Raw genomic sequence first — 16,342 nt, forward strand, 5'->3', positions numbered from 1 at the left:
TTAAATGATCTTGAATGACCCTCTCTCCAAGTCCAGTCACATTTTGAGGTACCAGGTGGTTGAGTCTTGAACATACTGATTTGGGGATAATGTTACGAATGACAGAGCCCAGCACACAACAGATAAGCAGAACCATAATCACCTGGTAAAACTTCCTTTCCAAGGAAAATATAAAAATATAAGATGACAATGATCAAACTTTCAAAATGTTCATTCTTAAGATGTTAAGTTAAAAGCTATTAAGTTAATAAATTAAAGATAAGACATCTGTAAAAATGATTTTGTGGCAAACCATTGGTATGTTCTCTAAGCTAGATATTAGATATACAGGGTTTCACACACACCATCATCTTGCTGCATGGCTTTCTCTCTAAATACTGTTTATGAATATAAGAAATTCCACTAGGATTTCTGGCATTTTTTTCCCTTGCTAAGATAGTTGTTCAGCCTCCAACAGAGAAAAAAAAATGCATGGATAGAATATTAATGAAAAAGGTATGTGTTGCAGAATGGGAAGTGAAAATGTAGTAAATGCTGTCTTTTATATTCCACAAACAGGAAGAGTCATTCTCAATCAAAAGTTATGACAGTGAATGAAAATGTGAGTATTTGAAGATGTATTTGGAGAATGGATGTGTTTAGGAAATAGGGCAGGGATGAAATAATAGCTTGGGTGGGATGGATTTTTGCTATTAGTACACTTTGTACTATTGAGTTTAGTTCCAACGCTCTGTCTGGAATGGCATGGGAGAATAACTGGCATTTGTAGACCATTGGTCATCACCATGCCATTATATTTTCATTAGTCAATGTCCGTAGTGTCCTTGGGTCTGTCTTATCAGCACCACTTTATTGGTCAGGAAAAGACAGCAGCGTTTCACAGAATTCCAGAAGGGGAGCTGGGACCCATGTACCCTGGTTCTTGGATGTGAACCAAACAGATCCCTTCCAGTGAGGTTTCCTGGATACTCTCCCAAATTCAAGGAAGCGACATACCTTTTCATTCTTAGAGGCGGCATTCCAGAAATCTTTGAGAACATGTAAAAAAATTATCCAGCTCACATGGTTTAGAAAACATAATTTAGGCATCTGGGCCTTTGTATTCTTTTGCATTTTCAAGCCCTTTCAGGATTTGTAGTTCGTCAGATGGATATTCATTTTTTTTTCTTTTGCGTTTTTAAAAAATGAATATATGGGGTCATGAGGTGTAAGTCTTCTAATGCATTTTAAGGCCTCTGACCTAAAACCTGAAGAAATGAGAGCAGCGGTTCCCCGAATTCCTTAGTACTCCATGAATTCTCTTAGATCTCCCTTCTTTGGAGCAAGAGGTAGGGGGCAAACAACAATATTTTAATGCAAGTGATTCTAACTTTCACTCACATTCAAAGCCCACTCACAGATGCTCCCAACTCACTTTCTCTAACACCTCCTTTTCGAAGCAAATAAATAAAAAAATACTCCACACCCCCTGGAAATCTAGTTTCTTTAATCCAACAAGCAGAAAACACTTCCTGAGGAGCTTGGGGGAAAAAATAACACAACCATAAAGGCACTGACCCGGGTTCTATCCCTGGTACCTCATATAGTCCCCAAACCCCACCAGGAATGATCCCTGAGCACTGAGCCAGGAATAAACCGAATACTGAGGCTTCCAAACCAAAACAAAAGAAGACAGTATGCCCTGAGGCCACTACTGGCCCCTGACTAGTTCTAATACCCCCCGGGGGTGGTAGTACCCATTTTTAATGGGAAACACTGCTTTATTTATTTATTTATTTATTTATTTATTTATTTATTTATTTATTTATTTATTTATTTTTAATGTTGTTAGAGTTAAGATGACATTATCATTTATGGTCGTTATGTACAATTACCAAACCACAACTCACCCCTAGCAAAGTGTCCAAGGCCCTCCCACCAGTAACACTCTGTGTTACTTCCAGTCCACCTCCTCATTCCTCTTATTTATTCCACCCCTGACCTGATATTCTCAGTTTTATAGTCCTGGCACAAGGATTTGTTATCATTTGATACTGCCTATTTCCTTGTTTTGTTTCTCTGTATTCCACAAATGAGTTAGATCATTGGGTATTTGTCTTCCTTGTCCTCCTCCTTTGGATTTATGTTGCTCAACTTGATACCTGCAGTTCCATCCATGCTGCAGCAAACTGCATGATTTCATCCTTTTTTCTGGCTGTGTAATATTTCATTAGTGTGTGTATGTGTGTGTGTGTGTGTTTTCCTCTTTTCAAATCAAAGTTTCAGACTTTATTTCCTAATATTTAATTATTTAGTTACCTAAATGATAATTCTCTATCCCCAAAACAAAACTAAATTTGTGCTATTTTATCCTAACAGTGGATGTAATTCTATGCCCACAATGTATCTATATTTCTTTAGCATGTTCACACCAGTGCTGCAAATTGTGCCAATTAAACCACATCCAAGGGTAGGAGGGTGGGAGAGAAACTAACTGGGGAAATGTGGTGGGAAATGCACACTAGTGAAGGGGTGGGTGCTGGGACATTATGCAACTGAAACTTGATCATGAACAATCTTGTAACTGTGTATATCACTGTGATTCAATAAATAAATAAATAAGACACATCCAATTGTGAATCACTGGTGACATACATCAGCATCAACATACTCAATATGAATCCGTAATGCACTACATTTCAACTTTGTTTTTCTTTTTCTTTTTTCTAGGATTTCAAGCACACAAAATCCTTTATAATTTAAAAGAATTCTACTTTTGAAATATACCAAAACCACAGTTGTTACACATTATTAAAAAAAAATATACAAAACTCTGTTTTGTCTTACATTTGCAAAGCAACATACAAGGCAGAGAGAATGGTGTTGCATTATCATTTTAATGATGGTTCCATCACTTAAAATTGTTATTTTCAGCAAATCTGTCACCATCTAAAATAGTCTGGCTTCTGTGTTTGGATTGAGTATTAAAAAAATGGAGATACTTCATAATATTCTAGAATAGTAAAATATTAGATGTTCTAACTTCTAGATAAAATTATGAAAATATATTATGCTGATGGTAAAAGTAATTCACAGGACTTGAATATATCAACTGCATGGACCTTCTATACAAGAGTCTGATTTAGGAGGTTCAGGAAAAACTAGCAGATGCAAAAGAAACCCCTGATCTTATTTCTCCAAGATTCCTCTTCTCCCCTACTCCTTGCATATTATCATTATTTTTGCTGCTCATTAAAACTGAAGGAAATAATAGAAATGGACCTTTTATCCAAGAATTTATACTTTGAGTTTACTTTCATTCCTGCAAGATGAAGAAAACTACCTAATGACCAGAGCACTCTTATCCGATGTGTTGATGATTTCATTAAACGTGACTTTGAGAGTCAAACACAAACCCAGGTGTTTCATTTCTCCTCAAACTTTTCGTTGCTTTACACCATCCTTGAAGATTTGACATCAAAACTTACCACAAACACCTCTGTCCTGAACAGTGAAGATCCCACACCCTTGGCAGTGGGGATTTCATGTCTCTAAAAATGGGGCTGGGAAATTCTGGACTGTGCTAAGACCCCTGTGTGATGGCTAGTGCTTTGCCAATCCTGCAGCTTGTAGAGTTTGGGGGTGCTGAGGGAGTGGTTGTCTGCCAAGTGACACGAGAGGAAAGAATTCACTGCAACAACCTGCACCAAAGTTGCTGACTTATAAAGGACACAGGAGGAACCATGATGGAAATGAAATATGGGTCTAATCATCTGGTTTCTCCATGACTAAATATCTCCGGGGCCTGTCCATGCTACAGAGTGACAATGAACTTGATTCATTAAAAAAGGAGCCACTAAGCCATGTTGAGTGTCGAGCCATTTAGGACAGACGCTGATGTTCAGTCACATATTAAAAACAAAATATCGCTAGGGTCATTCCAATTCTGAGCAATTCGGGATGGAAAGATGACTCACTCTTGTCAATTCTGAACATGACGAAGCTGTTTTAAGGGAGTTCACTCTGAATGTCCAATATGCAAAACAAATCCTCGAGAGTCACTGAAAGCAAGATCTAAACACTCAGCCAGTGTCCAGCTTTCATCTAGAATCAGGTCACTGGGAATATGCCTGTTGAGTCCGCCACCATCCCTAAGCTACAAAAGCTGTTTCTCATCACATCCTTTTAAACAATTGCTGTAAAGGGCCAGGTGGAGTTATGCCATGCAACTTTGTGGTACCTCGTGTAACCATTTAACTCTGCCAGTGTCGCACAAAAACAGCCATAGGCAATAACAAATAAATCGGTATCTTTGAGTTCCAGGAAAGTTGTATTTGCAAAACTGGTGCATGCAGAATTTTACCCACAGGCAAAGGCTTCCCAACTTTGCATGGTGGAGCATGATGAAGATGCACATTCATGAAGCTTTTGTAAAAAGTCAGGCTCAATGATGTTGAAGCTTTGGATGATTTGTGCAATGCTATATCCAAGTGCCAAGGGGATTTGTGGATCTCAGAGATGCATGTTAAAACACACCCATCAATCATACAAAATCTATTTCCTCAGTTTAAGTGATCCAATACAGAGGAAAAATATACAGTGCCTTACTTATCATTACTAATAGATAAAAAAAGAAAAAAATCCTAAGACTAGGATTCATCTATGTGTGAAGACCTCTTTGTGTCAAATATATATTATCTTATTGTACACAGCAAAATGAAACTCATCACGTGAAGAATGCTGTCTTCCACAGAAAGATCTACAATTGAGTGGGGTTTTTTTTACTTATTAAAAGAATATCCATGTGTCTAGAATTGTGTCTCCACTTGCTTTTATTCGAAGGAGTTGAGCACTAAAAATTGGCAAAGCAATTACAGTTCTTAGAGCATTCTTGTTTCCCTGCAGTGAAATTGTGTTGCATAAAAAAATGGGGCTCTAGAATAGATCTTTATTTAACGGCAAGTTTTGTTGTATTATTGTTGCTGTTGTAATTAGATTTATCTTTTGGTTTGAGGGCCACAACCAGATGTGCTCTCTCAGTGAGCCACACCACCAGACCTAGGACTCTATTATTAAGATGATTTGACAGCAGGGGCCAGAGTGATAGTACAGCGGGCGGGCGTTTGCCTTACAGGAGGCCAACCCGGGTTCAATCCGCCCTATCCCATATGGTCCTTCAAGGACACCAGGATCGATCCCTGAGCACAGAGCCAGGAGTAGGTCCTGAGCACTGCCAGGTGTGGCCCCCAAAACTAAAAACAACCAAAAAAGGTGGTTTGATGGCTATTCTTCTGGGGTGGAAGGGGCATATCCCACTGTTCCGGGGCTCCCAGCTCTGTGCTCCAAGGACGTAGTGCTGAGGACTGAACCCAAAGCTCCCCCGTGCAAAGCACACACTCTCTCCCTTTGAGCCATCTCTATGGGTCATGTAATCTAGTTTATTTCTATTTGGGGATTGGCCTAATTAAATCAGACAATTGTTTTCCAGTAGGACTTTGCAAAGAACTTGCTTTGTTTCACACGTGGTGATCAGAGTTTGATTAACGGACGTCTACATTAGTAAAAGTAGCTGAATCTGTTCCACTATTTCAGCTGCACGTAACAGTCTGTGGAAGTCCTCGCTATTGCTGAGAAAACCCCGGAGGCTACAGTCTCGCATCTGGAGCCACACAGCTCTTTGCCTAGTCAAGATTAGCAACTTGGGGCTGGAGCAATAGCACAGCGGGTAGGGTGTTTGCCTTGCACGCGGCCGACCCGGGTTCAATTCCCAGCATCCCATATGGTCCCCTGAGCACCGTCAGGAGTCATTTCTGAGTGCAAAGCCAGGAGTAACCCCTGTGCATCACCAAGTGTGACCCCAAAAGCAAAAAAAAAAAAAAAAATAGCATCTTGGGGACAGAGTGATAGGGTATTTGCCTTGCACACACCTGACCCAGGTTCAATCCCTGCCACCCCATCTAGTCCCCCAAGCCTGTCAGGAGACTTGAGCACACAGCCATGAGTAAGCCATGAGCTCTATCAAGTATGACCCTCTCCCCTCCCCAAAACAGATTATCATCTCATCATTTCCGTCTCAATCCCTGCCAACCCTCAAACCCTGAATAAAATTTCTTCAAAAAAATAAAACTATCAGAGGTGACAGGTAGAAGGGTAGAGGGATAATTAAGGTAAGCCAGTAAGCCTCCCATGCACATCTCTAGATTGAAGGAAATTAGGATATCCAGAGAAAAACCATGCACTCCACAGGTTTTATTTATGAAAACAGTAAAATTTTCTCATCATTACTATAAATCAACTTTAAGGGCCAGAGTACAGTGAAGCACTTGCTCTGCACACAGCTGACCTGGGTTCAGTCCCCACACCCTCTATGTCCCCAGTGCCTACTAGGAATGATCCCCGAGTGAATCACTGTCCCTTGGGGCCCAGGGTCCCCTGGGATCCTGCCCTTGCTTAACTCTGCTAAAGAAAACGGCATTGTTTCTTCCAACTATATCACCCCCAGTCCCCTACTTAATCTTGCTTAATCTGATTTTATAGCAGTAGGTAACATTTATGTATCTCTTGAAAATGGCATTCCTCAGCAGGTGGCCTGCAGCTGGTAGAGTGTGCCACACTACTCCTCTTCTGAAAAGCTCTGAATTCCTAAGGCTGGCTGGTTTGGGCTTCATCTGTGCAAAGGAAGTAGATAGTGACACACCAGAGCTATTATCAGATATAACCTGTTTTCTTGTCCTCTTCCAGTTAATTTCTGAGTCATTCACTGTCACAGAAATATGGGAAGGACATAGGTGGCATCAAACCGCTGGATCTTCCATTGTTTGGCCAAAACACCACCGTGGAGTTAACTCTTTAAAAGGGGTTTCCCAGAGCCTGAGGATAATACAGGGGAAAGGCGTTTGCCTTGCATGCAGCTGACCCGGGTTCAATCCCCAGTATCCCAGGAATAATTCCTCACTGTAGAATGAGGAGTAACCCCCGAGCACCGCTGGTGTGACCAAAAAGCAAAAAGAACTAAACTAAAGGACTTTCCTTTGCAGAATCCTCCTCCTCTCTGACAGACTCTGATTAGCAAGGGAGGAGGGCCCCGGGCTGCTGGGGGGAAGCCTGAGCACCCAGAACACAAATGCTCTCGTGCCTGTTCGATCTGCCGCTTGAGTTTCCTGAAGACATGACGATAAAAAGGTTTAGAAGCCACTTCTTCGAGTTCAGGGAGGACAACACCCCTCCAGTGACGAGGCTCCCCTCCGGCTTCACAACTCAAGGACATCGCCTCGAAAGCAAGTGTCAGATCACACACAGGTACTCAATTTGCCCACAGTTTCTGTCTGCTTGTTATTTCCGAAAGGTGGTCCTTAAATCAACAATGAAACAACTCACTGCACTCAAGCAGACACTCAACACCAAATTATTTATTTGGAATCAGAATTGAAAGAAAACTTGACAGAGGAGAGATGTGTTCACTCTGCTACTTCTCATCAGCTGTAAAACTGAGGACAAACGGCCAGATAATTTTACATCATTTCTTCAGGACTGGGGTTTATCAATCACTTCGAATTTGGGTTCTAGGAAGAAAAAAGAGTGGAATCTCTTAGCAGTACTACAATAAAATGCATTCTCTATCTCTAAAACGCTCCATACTTAAGGCACTGATCTTTTCAATTTTAAACGTTTACCTGAAAACATGCATAACTGCTGAAGAGTTATTTGGCACTTACAAGTCAATCTGACAACTGACTCTGCAACTGACTTAACGTAGCATGACATTTACGTTGTATAACCACCATGAAAAAGATGCTGTAATTCTCCCCAAATAAACGGGAAATTATCTGGTAAATCTAACATCAGATTCCCAGCACTGAGCCTATGGTATGAAACGTCCACTACCAATCGAAAATATTTACTCCATCCACGTCACTGTCCTTATACTAAACAGAGCTACAATTTAATCCCTAAACAATTCAACTTGTATAAAGGTACAAATATTCTCACCTTAAAACGCCCCACAATTAAATGTGATCAAACAGACTCACCTTCAAATGTGAAGTTGGGGAAGGTATTCATGTCTGCCTTGCCATACATCTGCTTAAGCTTGAAAAGCTCCCGGTCCAGCTCTTGCTGATACTCTGGGCCAGTATCCACAGGACCTCCGGATGACCTGTTACATAACGAGCAAATGCAAAGTGCATCAAAGTGCATCCCTGTGCACGAGGTTACTTTTGTAGGTGGAATGACGTTTCCACAATAGAATTTTTGAAGACATTCTGTCGAAAAGGCCACAATGTTCTGGTGGCAATGCATGAACTAAATACTAAGCCAACTTGACCCAAAGGTGGGAGGCCTGGACTATTAAGACAGGGAATTTCTGTTTTATTTTCTTTTTTTTTTTTTTTTTTTTTTTTTGCTTTTTGGGTCACACCTGGCAATGCACAGGGGTCACTCCTGGCTCTGCACTCAGGAATTACCCCTGGCCATGCTCAGGGGACCATATGGGATGCTGGGATTTGAACCCGGGTCGGCCGCGTGCAAGGCAAACGCCCTACCCGCTGTGCTATATCTCCAGCCCTGTTTTATTTTCTGAACAATAAAATGGTAAAATGTCTGTGTTATGCTCTCCCCCAAATACACCAAAACCCCCATTACTGATGACAGCCATTACAACTTGGTATAGTAGCCACATCCACTGGTTCATGGGGGATGGGCATGAGGTACCATGGTCAAAACAGGGCCACACACATACAAGACTTGTGCAATACTGTTTAAATGAGAGGATGGGGGGAACACACATTTGGCAGTGCTCGGGAAAACTGCAGGCAGAATTGAAGCACGCTCAGCTGCATCTAAGACAAGTGCCTTAACCCTGTTCCATTTCATTGCCCTTTCGGCTCTCCCTGAGAAATAGCCCTGGCCTGATCATTTCAATAGGCAGTCTTTTACAAAAAGGAGCCGGAAATGATTCTACCTCCTCATAAATAGCATCTCCCAATCCATCGTCACTATTAAACCCTTCACTCTCACCCGCTGCTTAGCCTGGCTAGTAGCAAAAACCTATTCATTCCCATGTACTGAAATATCAGAGTCCTGCGGCTTGATGTAGCGCAGGGGTATCATGCCTGCCTTCGTGCAGATTCAAACTCAACACCACTAAGCAATAAATATGGAAGGATCAGTGTTCTTGGAGGGATTTTTGTTTTTTTTGGGGGGCTGCCATATTTGGCGATGCTCAGCACTTACTACTTGTTCTAGACTCAGGAATTACTTCTTGTGGTGCTCGGGGAATCATATGGGATGCCAGGGATTGAACCTGGGTAGGTGACCTGTAAAGCAAGAATCCTACCCACTGTTCTATCACTCTGGCCCAGAAATGTTGCTTTCTTTCACTGTTCACTCTCTACATAACCAAGACCATTTCCCAGTCTCTCCAAAGCTTCACTCTTTCATTTTTCTATTTCCACTATTATAACAATGTTATCATAAACATTTGAATTATTTTTTCTGCCTCTTTCCTCTTCTCATTCCATTCTTTCCAATACATTTTTTTCATGTAATCTATAATTGCCTAGTCTACAGTTTTTCATATACTGTCTAGTCTATAGCTGAAACCCTCCATAATTTCTTATTCTAACTCCATTCTCTACTTGCTGCTCCTTACACTTTTCATGCCTTAGATTCCCAGGAAACAACATCACAACTTCCCAAACATATTTTGAATGTTCTGGTTTTAGTGCCTTGGCTCACATCTTAAAAACATCCTCCTCCCATTCCTATTAACCTGTACAATCTTCACAGTAACTGCTCATAACTGGCGTAAGCCCCTTTGTCTGGCAGACAACTGACAGTATACTGAGGATTCTAAGACAACTTTCAAGAAGTATAGGCATGATTAACTTTTTCTTCCAGAGCAATGATTTATAGCTGTCCACTGTATTCCCTATAACAGCACTTTTCAAACAGCATTTATTAACTGGGGTCATATGGTCCCCAGGAGGCACCAGGATATTCCAAGGGGTCTACTGAACAATTATTGGGGGCAGGGGACACCCACAAGAAAGGAACAAGGTCAGAAGGATGCCAAGGTCAGAAAAATGTTGAGTAATTATGTTGTAGATGCATGTGTCCTGAAAAAGGACCGTCAGAGCAAAGAAAAATCATTGTTTTCCAAGCTGCTTTCCAAAATGCCTCCACCTACGAAAGGGCTCTCCTTCCTGTAAGACCCCAAACACCACATGTGCCACCACCTTAGCATCTTACACATATTTCTTATATTTGCCAGTTTTCATGCTCACTAACCCCAGCAGATTTTACCAACACTGAGAAGATGCAGTATGTTTATTCTTTTGGAGCCCACCATGATAAACAGTCAAATGTTTTACATATGGCTGGCAATCAAAGAGAACAGGAACTGATATACACTTCTCCTAAGATTTGGACATTGAACCTGATGTGACTAAGGTGACTGTTTATCTTCATTTCATGTATGGAAGATCAGGTTTCCTTAGACTTGCTTTTGTACTACCTCAGTCTTTTGTCCTTTGATACTCCCATAAATATTTAACAATAGAACATTAAAGAAAAAATGCAGCATTTATAATTTCCCCCAAATCATGTCATAGAAAACACACCAGACTGGGTTAAAATATTTTGACTGTGTCTCACATCTCCTTCCACCCTTAGAAAAAAAGTTATACATATATATTTATTTATAAATATGTATTAGGTTAGTCAAAAATCGCAACTTATTTCTCAAATATAGTTTCTAATAATTTCCCAGATGCCATGTCTATGAATTACCTGAATTGGTAATAAATTGCATTATAATGGCTACACAATAAGATTCTTCCTTGGAAGTGAGATAAAGGAGATAAAAATCAAAATGCTTAGGGGCTGGAGTGATAGCATAGTGGGTAGGACATTTGCCTTGCACGTAGCCAACCTGGGTTCAAATCCCAGCATCCCATATGGTCCCCTGAGCACTGACAGGAGTAATTCCTGAGTGCAGAGCCAGGAGTAACCCCTGTGCATCGCCGAGTGTGACCCAAAAAGGAAAAAAAAATCAAAATGCTTAATAATTTTTTTTTGGGGGGGTCTACTTGGCAGTCCTTGGAAGCCACTCCAATCTCTGTCCTCAGGAGTCCCTACAGGCGGTGCCTGCGTGCCCAGGATCAAACTGAGGCTACCCCAAGCAGAGTGTGCTTTAGTTCCCCGGCTCCGAGACCATCATCAGCTTCTCCTGCGGTACCTACACGAGCCTCTGTGTGCAGGCTCAGTGCAGCAAACACGGGAGACATTTCCCAACACTAGGATGCTTCCGATTACCACCTCAAAATGCACATCCTTGGGTGTTTATGTTTATGCCACGGTTATGTTGTATCTACTTACTGTCGCTTAGTTTTGTATTCTCTGATCTTGTCCACGAAGATTTTCTGGACAGGATCAAGTTCCTTATTGAAAGCCACTGCAGTCACACCAATGTTCCTCCTCAAGTGGACGGAGACAGTAGACCGAAGGAGAGAGGACAGTCGGAAGAGCCTCTGAAGAATCATGGTGCCTCTGTTCCTAAAAGCAAGCATGGGAGTGTTGGTAAGACTAAAACAAAAACAAACAAGAAAGTTGTACATACAATTATAAAACATGCCTTCATCACGCAGTGAGAATTAAATTCTAATTGCCAAGTACTAAACTGTATCAGAAGCCAGTGAATGTTAAGATCAGTCACCAGACAACCTTTCACCCCATCACAGGCTCTTTAGTTCTTGTTCAAAAGTCCCAGAGACCAGAAACGTGACGAGACAGTTCAGGAATGGCATTCTGAGACCTGGGGCTCCACCAGCATTAGGTGCAGAAAGCCCAAAACCTGGGAAAGAAACTTTTTTTCTCCAGAAACTTGGTCTTACACCAAGAATGTCCAGTTCGGGGGATGAAGCGATGGTACAGAGGTTAGGATGTCGGCCTTGCACGCGGCCGACCCAGGTTTGACTCCTGGGATCCCGTATGGTCCCCCAAACACCGCCAGGAGCCATTTTGGAGTGCAGAGCCATGAGTCACCTCTGATCGTTGTAGGGTGGGGCCCCAAAACAAAGAAAATAAATAAGGATGTAGGAAAACTGCCCACCCCAGAAGGATTAAGAACATCAACAGTTCTGGTCCAAAACAAGCAAAACCCCAGAGCACTGGTCCCCAGTGGCTAGATTCTACATTTGGCTTTGGATCACCTGCTGTTTCTCCTGGCCCGCTGCCCACTAGGCTGCTCAGCGACCCCTCCAGGCCGTGCCCAGAGGACCACGCAGTGCTGGGAGTTCCAGTCCAGGCCCCCTGCAAGCGGAGCCCCTTGGGTTATCTCTCTGGCACAAGCCAGATTTTTCCGATATCCGCAAAGAGAAAAAAGCCAGCACTGATGGGCTGCAGTTTCTATTCCACAGCACACAGTGTGACAAGTGTGCCAACTACAATGGCAGGACTCTAAGAGAATACTATCACAATCAAGCCAAAGTCCCAAAGAACAAGAAAGTTGTTTGAAACCCAAGGTGGTGAAGGAGAGAGCAAGACAGGCAGTACAAGCTGATCCGTGAAATAATTTTATGAGGGAGCTCCAAGTCTGAATTCTAAAAAGGATTTTTAAAAACCTCGGAAACTAAAAAAAACACAAAATTTTCTAAGTGAAACTTTGATATTAGATTGGACTGGATTAGAGGATGATCAGAGTAGAGATATTATGGTCTGGAAGGAGAAACACTAAAACATTTCAAATAGAAGCAAACAGGAATTCCAAAAGGAACAGAAACGTCCTTCAGACTGTAAAAGCTGAGTCCTTAAAACTGAAAGGGCTTGGGGGCTGGAGAGATAGCACAGCGGGTAGGGCGTTTGCCTTGCACGCGGCCAACCCGGGTTCAAATCCCAGCATCCCATATGGTCCCCTGAGCATGGCCAGGGGTAATTCCTGAGTGCAGAGCCAGGAGTAACCCCTGTGCATCGCAGGTGTGACCCAAAAAGAAAAAAAAAAAACAACTGAAAGGCTTTCTCAAACCCTATATTGGCAGTGACCAAAGACCCACACCTCCTCAGAGCCAGGCAAAATTCCTTAATGGTCAGTGAAAACCTAACATCCTTCCCATGTCCCCTCTCTGCACAAGAACCTACCAACCACGACCACGACTGTCACACAGGGCTTCTATTCTGCCTTTCAAGTGTAGCTTGAGGACCAGGGTTGGAGAACAAACTATCACTGATCAATCACACCAATAATATAGAGCTTGAGAACAGACACTTGGAAACTTCACTGCTAATCTAACGACTTCTTCTAGCCACTTAATAAAAATTCATTTGTCTGTTCATTGCTTTGTCTCATCTTCTGTCTCGGGTAATCCGTAGTCACAAGGGCTAGGGAGAAAACTGCCCTTTCCCCCTGAGTTTGAGAAGCACTAAGCTGGGAGACAGTGTAACCCCGTGGCTCTCAAAGAGGGGTGGGAGTGTCTTCCGGGATATGTGGCAATTTCTGAGACCTTTTCGGTGTCCTTGCGGGAAGCGATTCCCAGCGCTAGTGGGTGAAAGGGCAGAGTGACTGCCTAACTCCGGGGATGATGAGAAGAGCAGCCCTCCTGCACCAAGGGCCTGCCGTCCTACAGCGCGTCAACAGAGCAAGGGAGAGGAGCCCTGGAACAGCACAAACATCTGCTGCGTCAAACTCCAGAGCCCCAACACGCTTCTCCTGCCAGGGCAAAGGGACACTTGTTGGAAGGAATTACTCATCTACCACTCTCACACCCCTTCAGAGAATATGAATACTTAGAGGACTCCAAGCAAACAGCAATGACCTCAAAGTACTAATTTCTACAGTCCCACTTTTACCAACATAAAAGATCTGGGTAAGTGTCTGGCCGAAAGGTACACAGTAGAAATCAGACGGAAAACTTTTTTTTTTTTTTTTTGGCTTTTTGGGTCACACCCGGCAATGCTCAGGGCTGACTCCTGGCTCTGCACTCAGGAATCACTCCTAGTGGTGCTCGGGGGACCATATGGGCTGCTGGGAATCGAACCCGGGTTGGCCGTGTGCAAGGCAAACACCCTACCCGCTGTGCTATTGCTCCAGCCCCAAAACATGTATTTTTAAATTGTGCAATTTGATGTCTATTTTCCCCTGCTGGCAATAAAGGTCCTTTAATACCTCTAACATCTGTCCTACCCTGGGTACTCCGCAGAGTACACCCCCTCTGGACGCTGAACGTCAGTTTTAAGAACACTAAAAGGCGGTCTTCTCTCTCGAACTGCCGAAGAAAGCTTGTTGAAAATTGCCAGTATCCCTAAGGAGTTCCCCCCATTTTGATCCACTAAAAAAAAAAATAGCATGACGACTAAAACAGCATGGGTAAATGTATCCCGAGCAAGGACACGTCTCAAATCCTTCTAACTTAGGGCCGGAGCGATAGCACAGTGGGGAGGGCGTTTGCCTTGCACCCCGCAGATCCGGGTTCGATCTCCGGCATCCCATAGGGTCCCCCGAGCAATGCCAGGAGTTGATTCCTTGAGTGCAGAGCCAGGAGTAATACCTCTGAGCATCGCCAGGTGTGACCCAAAAAAGAAATTAAAAAATTTTTTTAAAAAATCCTTCAAACTTGGGTCTGTTCTTCCAACCGCTGTCATCTCTTCCAAGTCTTCCAAGTCTTCCAAGTCCGGCCCCCCCCCGCCCCCAAAAGGTGTGAACTGTCATGCAAGATGTGTCTTCTGCACAGCACAGGAGAGATGTGAAGCACCAACTCGGATCCCCTGCGTTATTGGGGAGGGGGTGGGCATTATTGGAGGGTGTAAACCTCAAACGACTATGGGCCGGGAACGGATATGGTCAGCTAAACTGGGGAAGGGTGCCGCCAGTAAAAGGGGGAGGCCGGGCTGGATAAAGAGAGGAGAAGAGAGAGAGAGGAAAGCACTTCTACTGCAGGAACTAAAAAGCCCAGGCTCAGCGTCCGGTGCACTGGCTGGCACCTCTCGCCCCCTTTGGGCACCGAGTGCTGGAGCCTCTCTCCGAAGTCCAGCCCCCGCAGACACCCCCCACCCCCAGCCCCGCGGTGCACGGCCAGCGCTTCCGGTGGGTTCTGCAGCTTTTGCGGCATTGCTGCCTTCCCCTCCTCCCCGTTTCCCGCGCGGGTCTGCAGCGACTGAAGCGCGTCCGCGCCGGCGCCCTCGGCGCGCGCCGTGACCTTGCTTCGACCCGACTCGGGAGTCGGGGTCCGCGGCCTCCCCGCGCCCCCGGTGGCCGCCCGGCTCGCCCTGGCAGGCGAGGGCGCCCGGCTCGGTGTCCCGGAGTGCCCCGCAGGACCCCCCGGGCGGGGCCGAGCCCAGCGGCCCGGGGCGGACGGCGACACTCGCCACCGGGGCAGAGGTCAGCGGCTCGAGGCGCCGGGTCGGGAGCAAGAAAATCCGGCATTCGGGTCCCCAGGGGCCCGGCGGCTGCAGCTGCCCTTCAAAGTCACCTTGCGCCCGACTTTGCGAGAGCCAGAACCGAAGTCCCCAGAGGCGCCGGGCGCTCCGGCTTCCCCTCCCACTCACCTTGCACTCCGGCCCGAGCTGCCAACAACGCCGCCGCCGCCGCCGCCGCCGCCGCCGCCACCGCTTCCGCCGCTGCACTTCCGGCCCTAGCTCCGCCCCAGCCCGCGCGCCCGACGCCTCCGGGGCCGCCGCGGCAGGCGGTCGGCACTCGCCGGACCGGAAGCGCCTCGGAGACACTCCGCGAGCGGACCGCTCTAGGCGAGGAGGGAGGAGGAAGTGGAGAGTAAGTGCTTCCGGGTCTCCTGGCCGAGCCTCCGCCATCTCTCTGCAACCGGACTACACCTGCTCTTTTCCCCCTTTTCTTTAAACTTCGCGGTGTACGCTTGCGCCCTGCGACTCGCCTTTCCCCAGCTTCCCAGCCGCGAGTCGACGCCCTGTGCCTGTGGGTTGTTGAAGTATAGGATGGCGCAGGGAAAGTGAGAAGGTCAAAGGTTCGGGCCGCTGCCGCCTTCGCAGGAGCCTCGCGAGCCTCCGTTGCCTCCAGGGGCTGCTGGCGCGGAGCCTGCTGGGAGTTGTAGTTCTGGTGCGGGGGCGGGGGAAGGCGGGGCTGGAGTTTGTCGGCGCCGATTGGCGGGAAGGGCCTGGGTCTTCCGGGACAGATGCTTGCACCCAGAGCCTCGCGCTGCAGGCGCTGTTTAGGTTCTCTGCAGTCCTAAGTCCCCAAAAGCGGGGTGGGGGGAGCCCAGTGAACCATTAGCAACTCTTGTACTTTTTTGCTTTTTTTTTGCTTTTTTAGGGTCGCACCGGCGATGCACAGGGGTTACTCCTGGCTCTGCACTCAGGAACTGACGGTGCTCTGGGGACCATATGGGATGCTGGGGATCGA

The 16,342-nt window shown here is 45.2% G+C and overlaps 2 protein-coding genes across 2 annotated transcripts in view; one reads left to right on the top strand and one right to left on the bottom strand.

Annotated features, from left to right (window-relative positions):
- JAM2 (junctional adhesion molecule 2) overlaps positions 1 to 4,793 on the top strand; it is a 79,704-nt gene extending 74,911 nt beyond the window's left edge. The window contains exons 9-10 of the mRNA XM_055129116.1: positions 559 to 601; positions 2,710 to 4,793. Coding sequence (XP_054985091.1) covers positions 559 to 601; positions 2,710 to 2,742 — 76 coding nt within the window. The 3' untranslated portion in view covers positions 2,743 to 4,793. The remainder of the gene's footprint in view (positions 1 to 558; positions 602 to 2,709) is intronic.
- Positions 4,794 to 7,368: 2,575 nt separating this feature from the next.
- Positions 7,369 to 15,674, bottom strand: ATP5PF (ATP synthase peripheral stalk subunit F6). Its single transcript, XM_055129117.1, has 4 exons — positions 15,517 to 15,674; positions 11,356 to 11,532; positions 8,010 to 8,134; positions 7,369 to 7,541 (listed from the first exon to the last, which is right to left on the bottom strand). The coding sequence occupies exons 2-4, from the start codon at positions 11,517 to 11,519 to the stop codon at positions 7,504 to 7,506; spliced, it is 327 nt and encodes a 108-aa protein (XP_054985092.1). The 5' UTR covers positions 11,520 to 11,532; positions 15,517 to 15,674; the 3' UTR covers positions 7,369 to 7,503.
- Positions 15,675 to 16,342: the final 668 nt, after the last annotated feature.

The sequence above is a fragment of the Sorex araneus genome, chromosome 2, assembly GCF_027595985.1.
Source record: "Sorex araneus isolate mSorAra2 chromosome 2, mSorAra2.pri, whole genome shotgun sequence".
Classification (NCBI taxonomy): Eukaryota; Metazoa; Chordata; class Mammalia; order Eulipotyphla; family Soricidae; genus Sorex; species Sorex araneus.

Bases quoted from the DNA above. Each gene is read 5' to 3' on its own strand.
- ATP5PF (XM_055129117.1), bottom strand. From the start codon at position 11,519: ATGATTCTTCAGAGGCTCTTCCGACTGTCCTCTCTCCTTCGGTCTACT. The intron at 8,135-11,355 runs GTAAGTAGATAC...GTTATGTAACAG, and splicing joins GAATACAAAACTAAGCGACA to GTCATCCGGAGGTCCTGTGG. The intron at 7,542-8,009 runs GTGAGTCTGTTT...TTTTCTTCCTAG, and splicing joins CCCCAACTTCACATTTGAAG to AACCCAAATTCGAAGTGATT.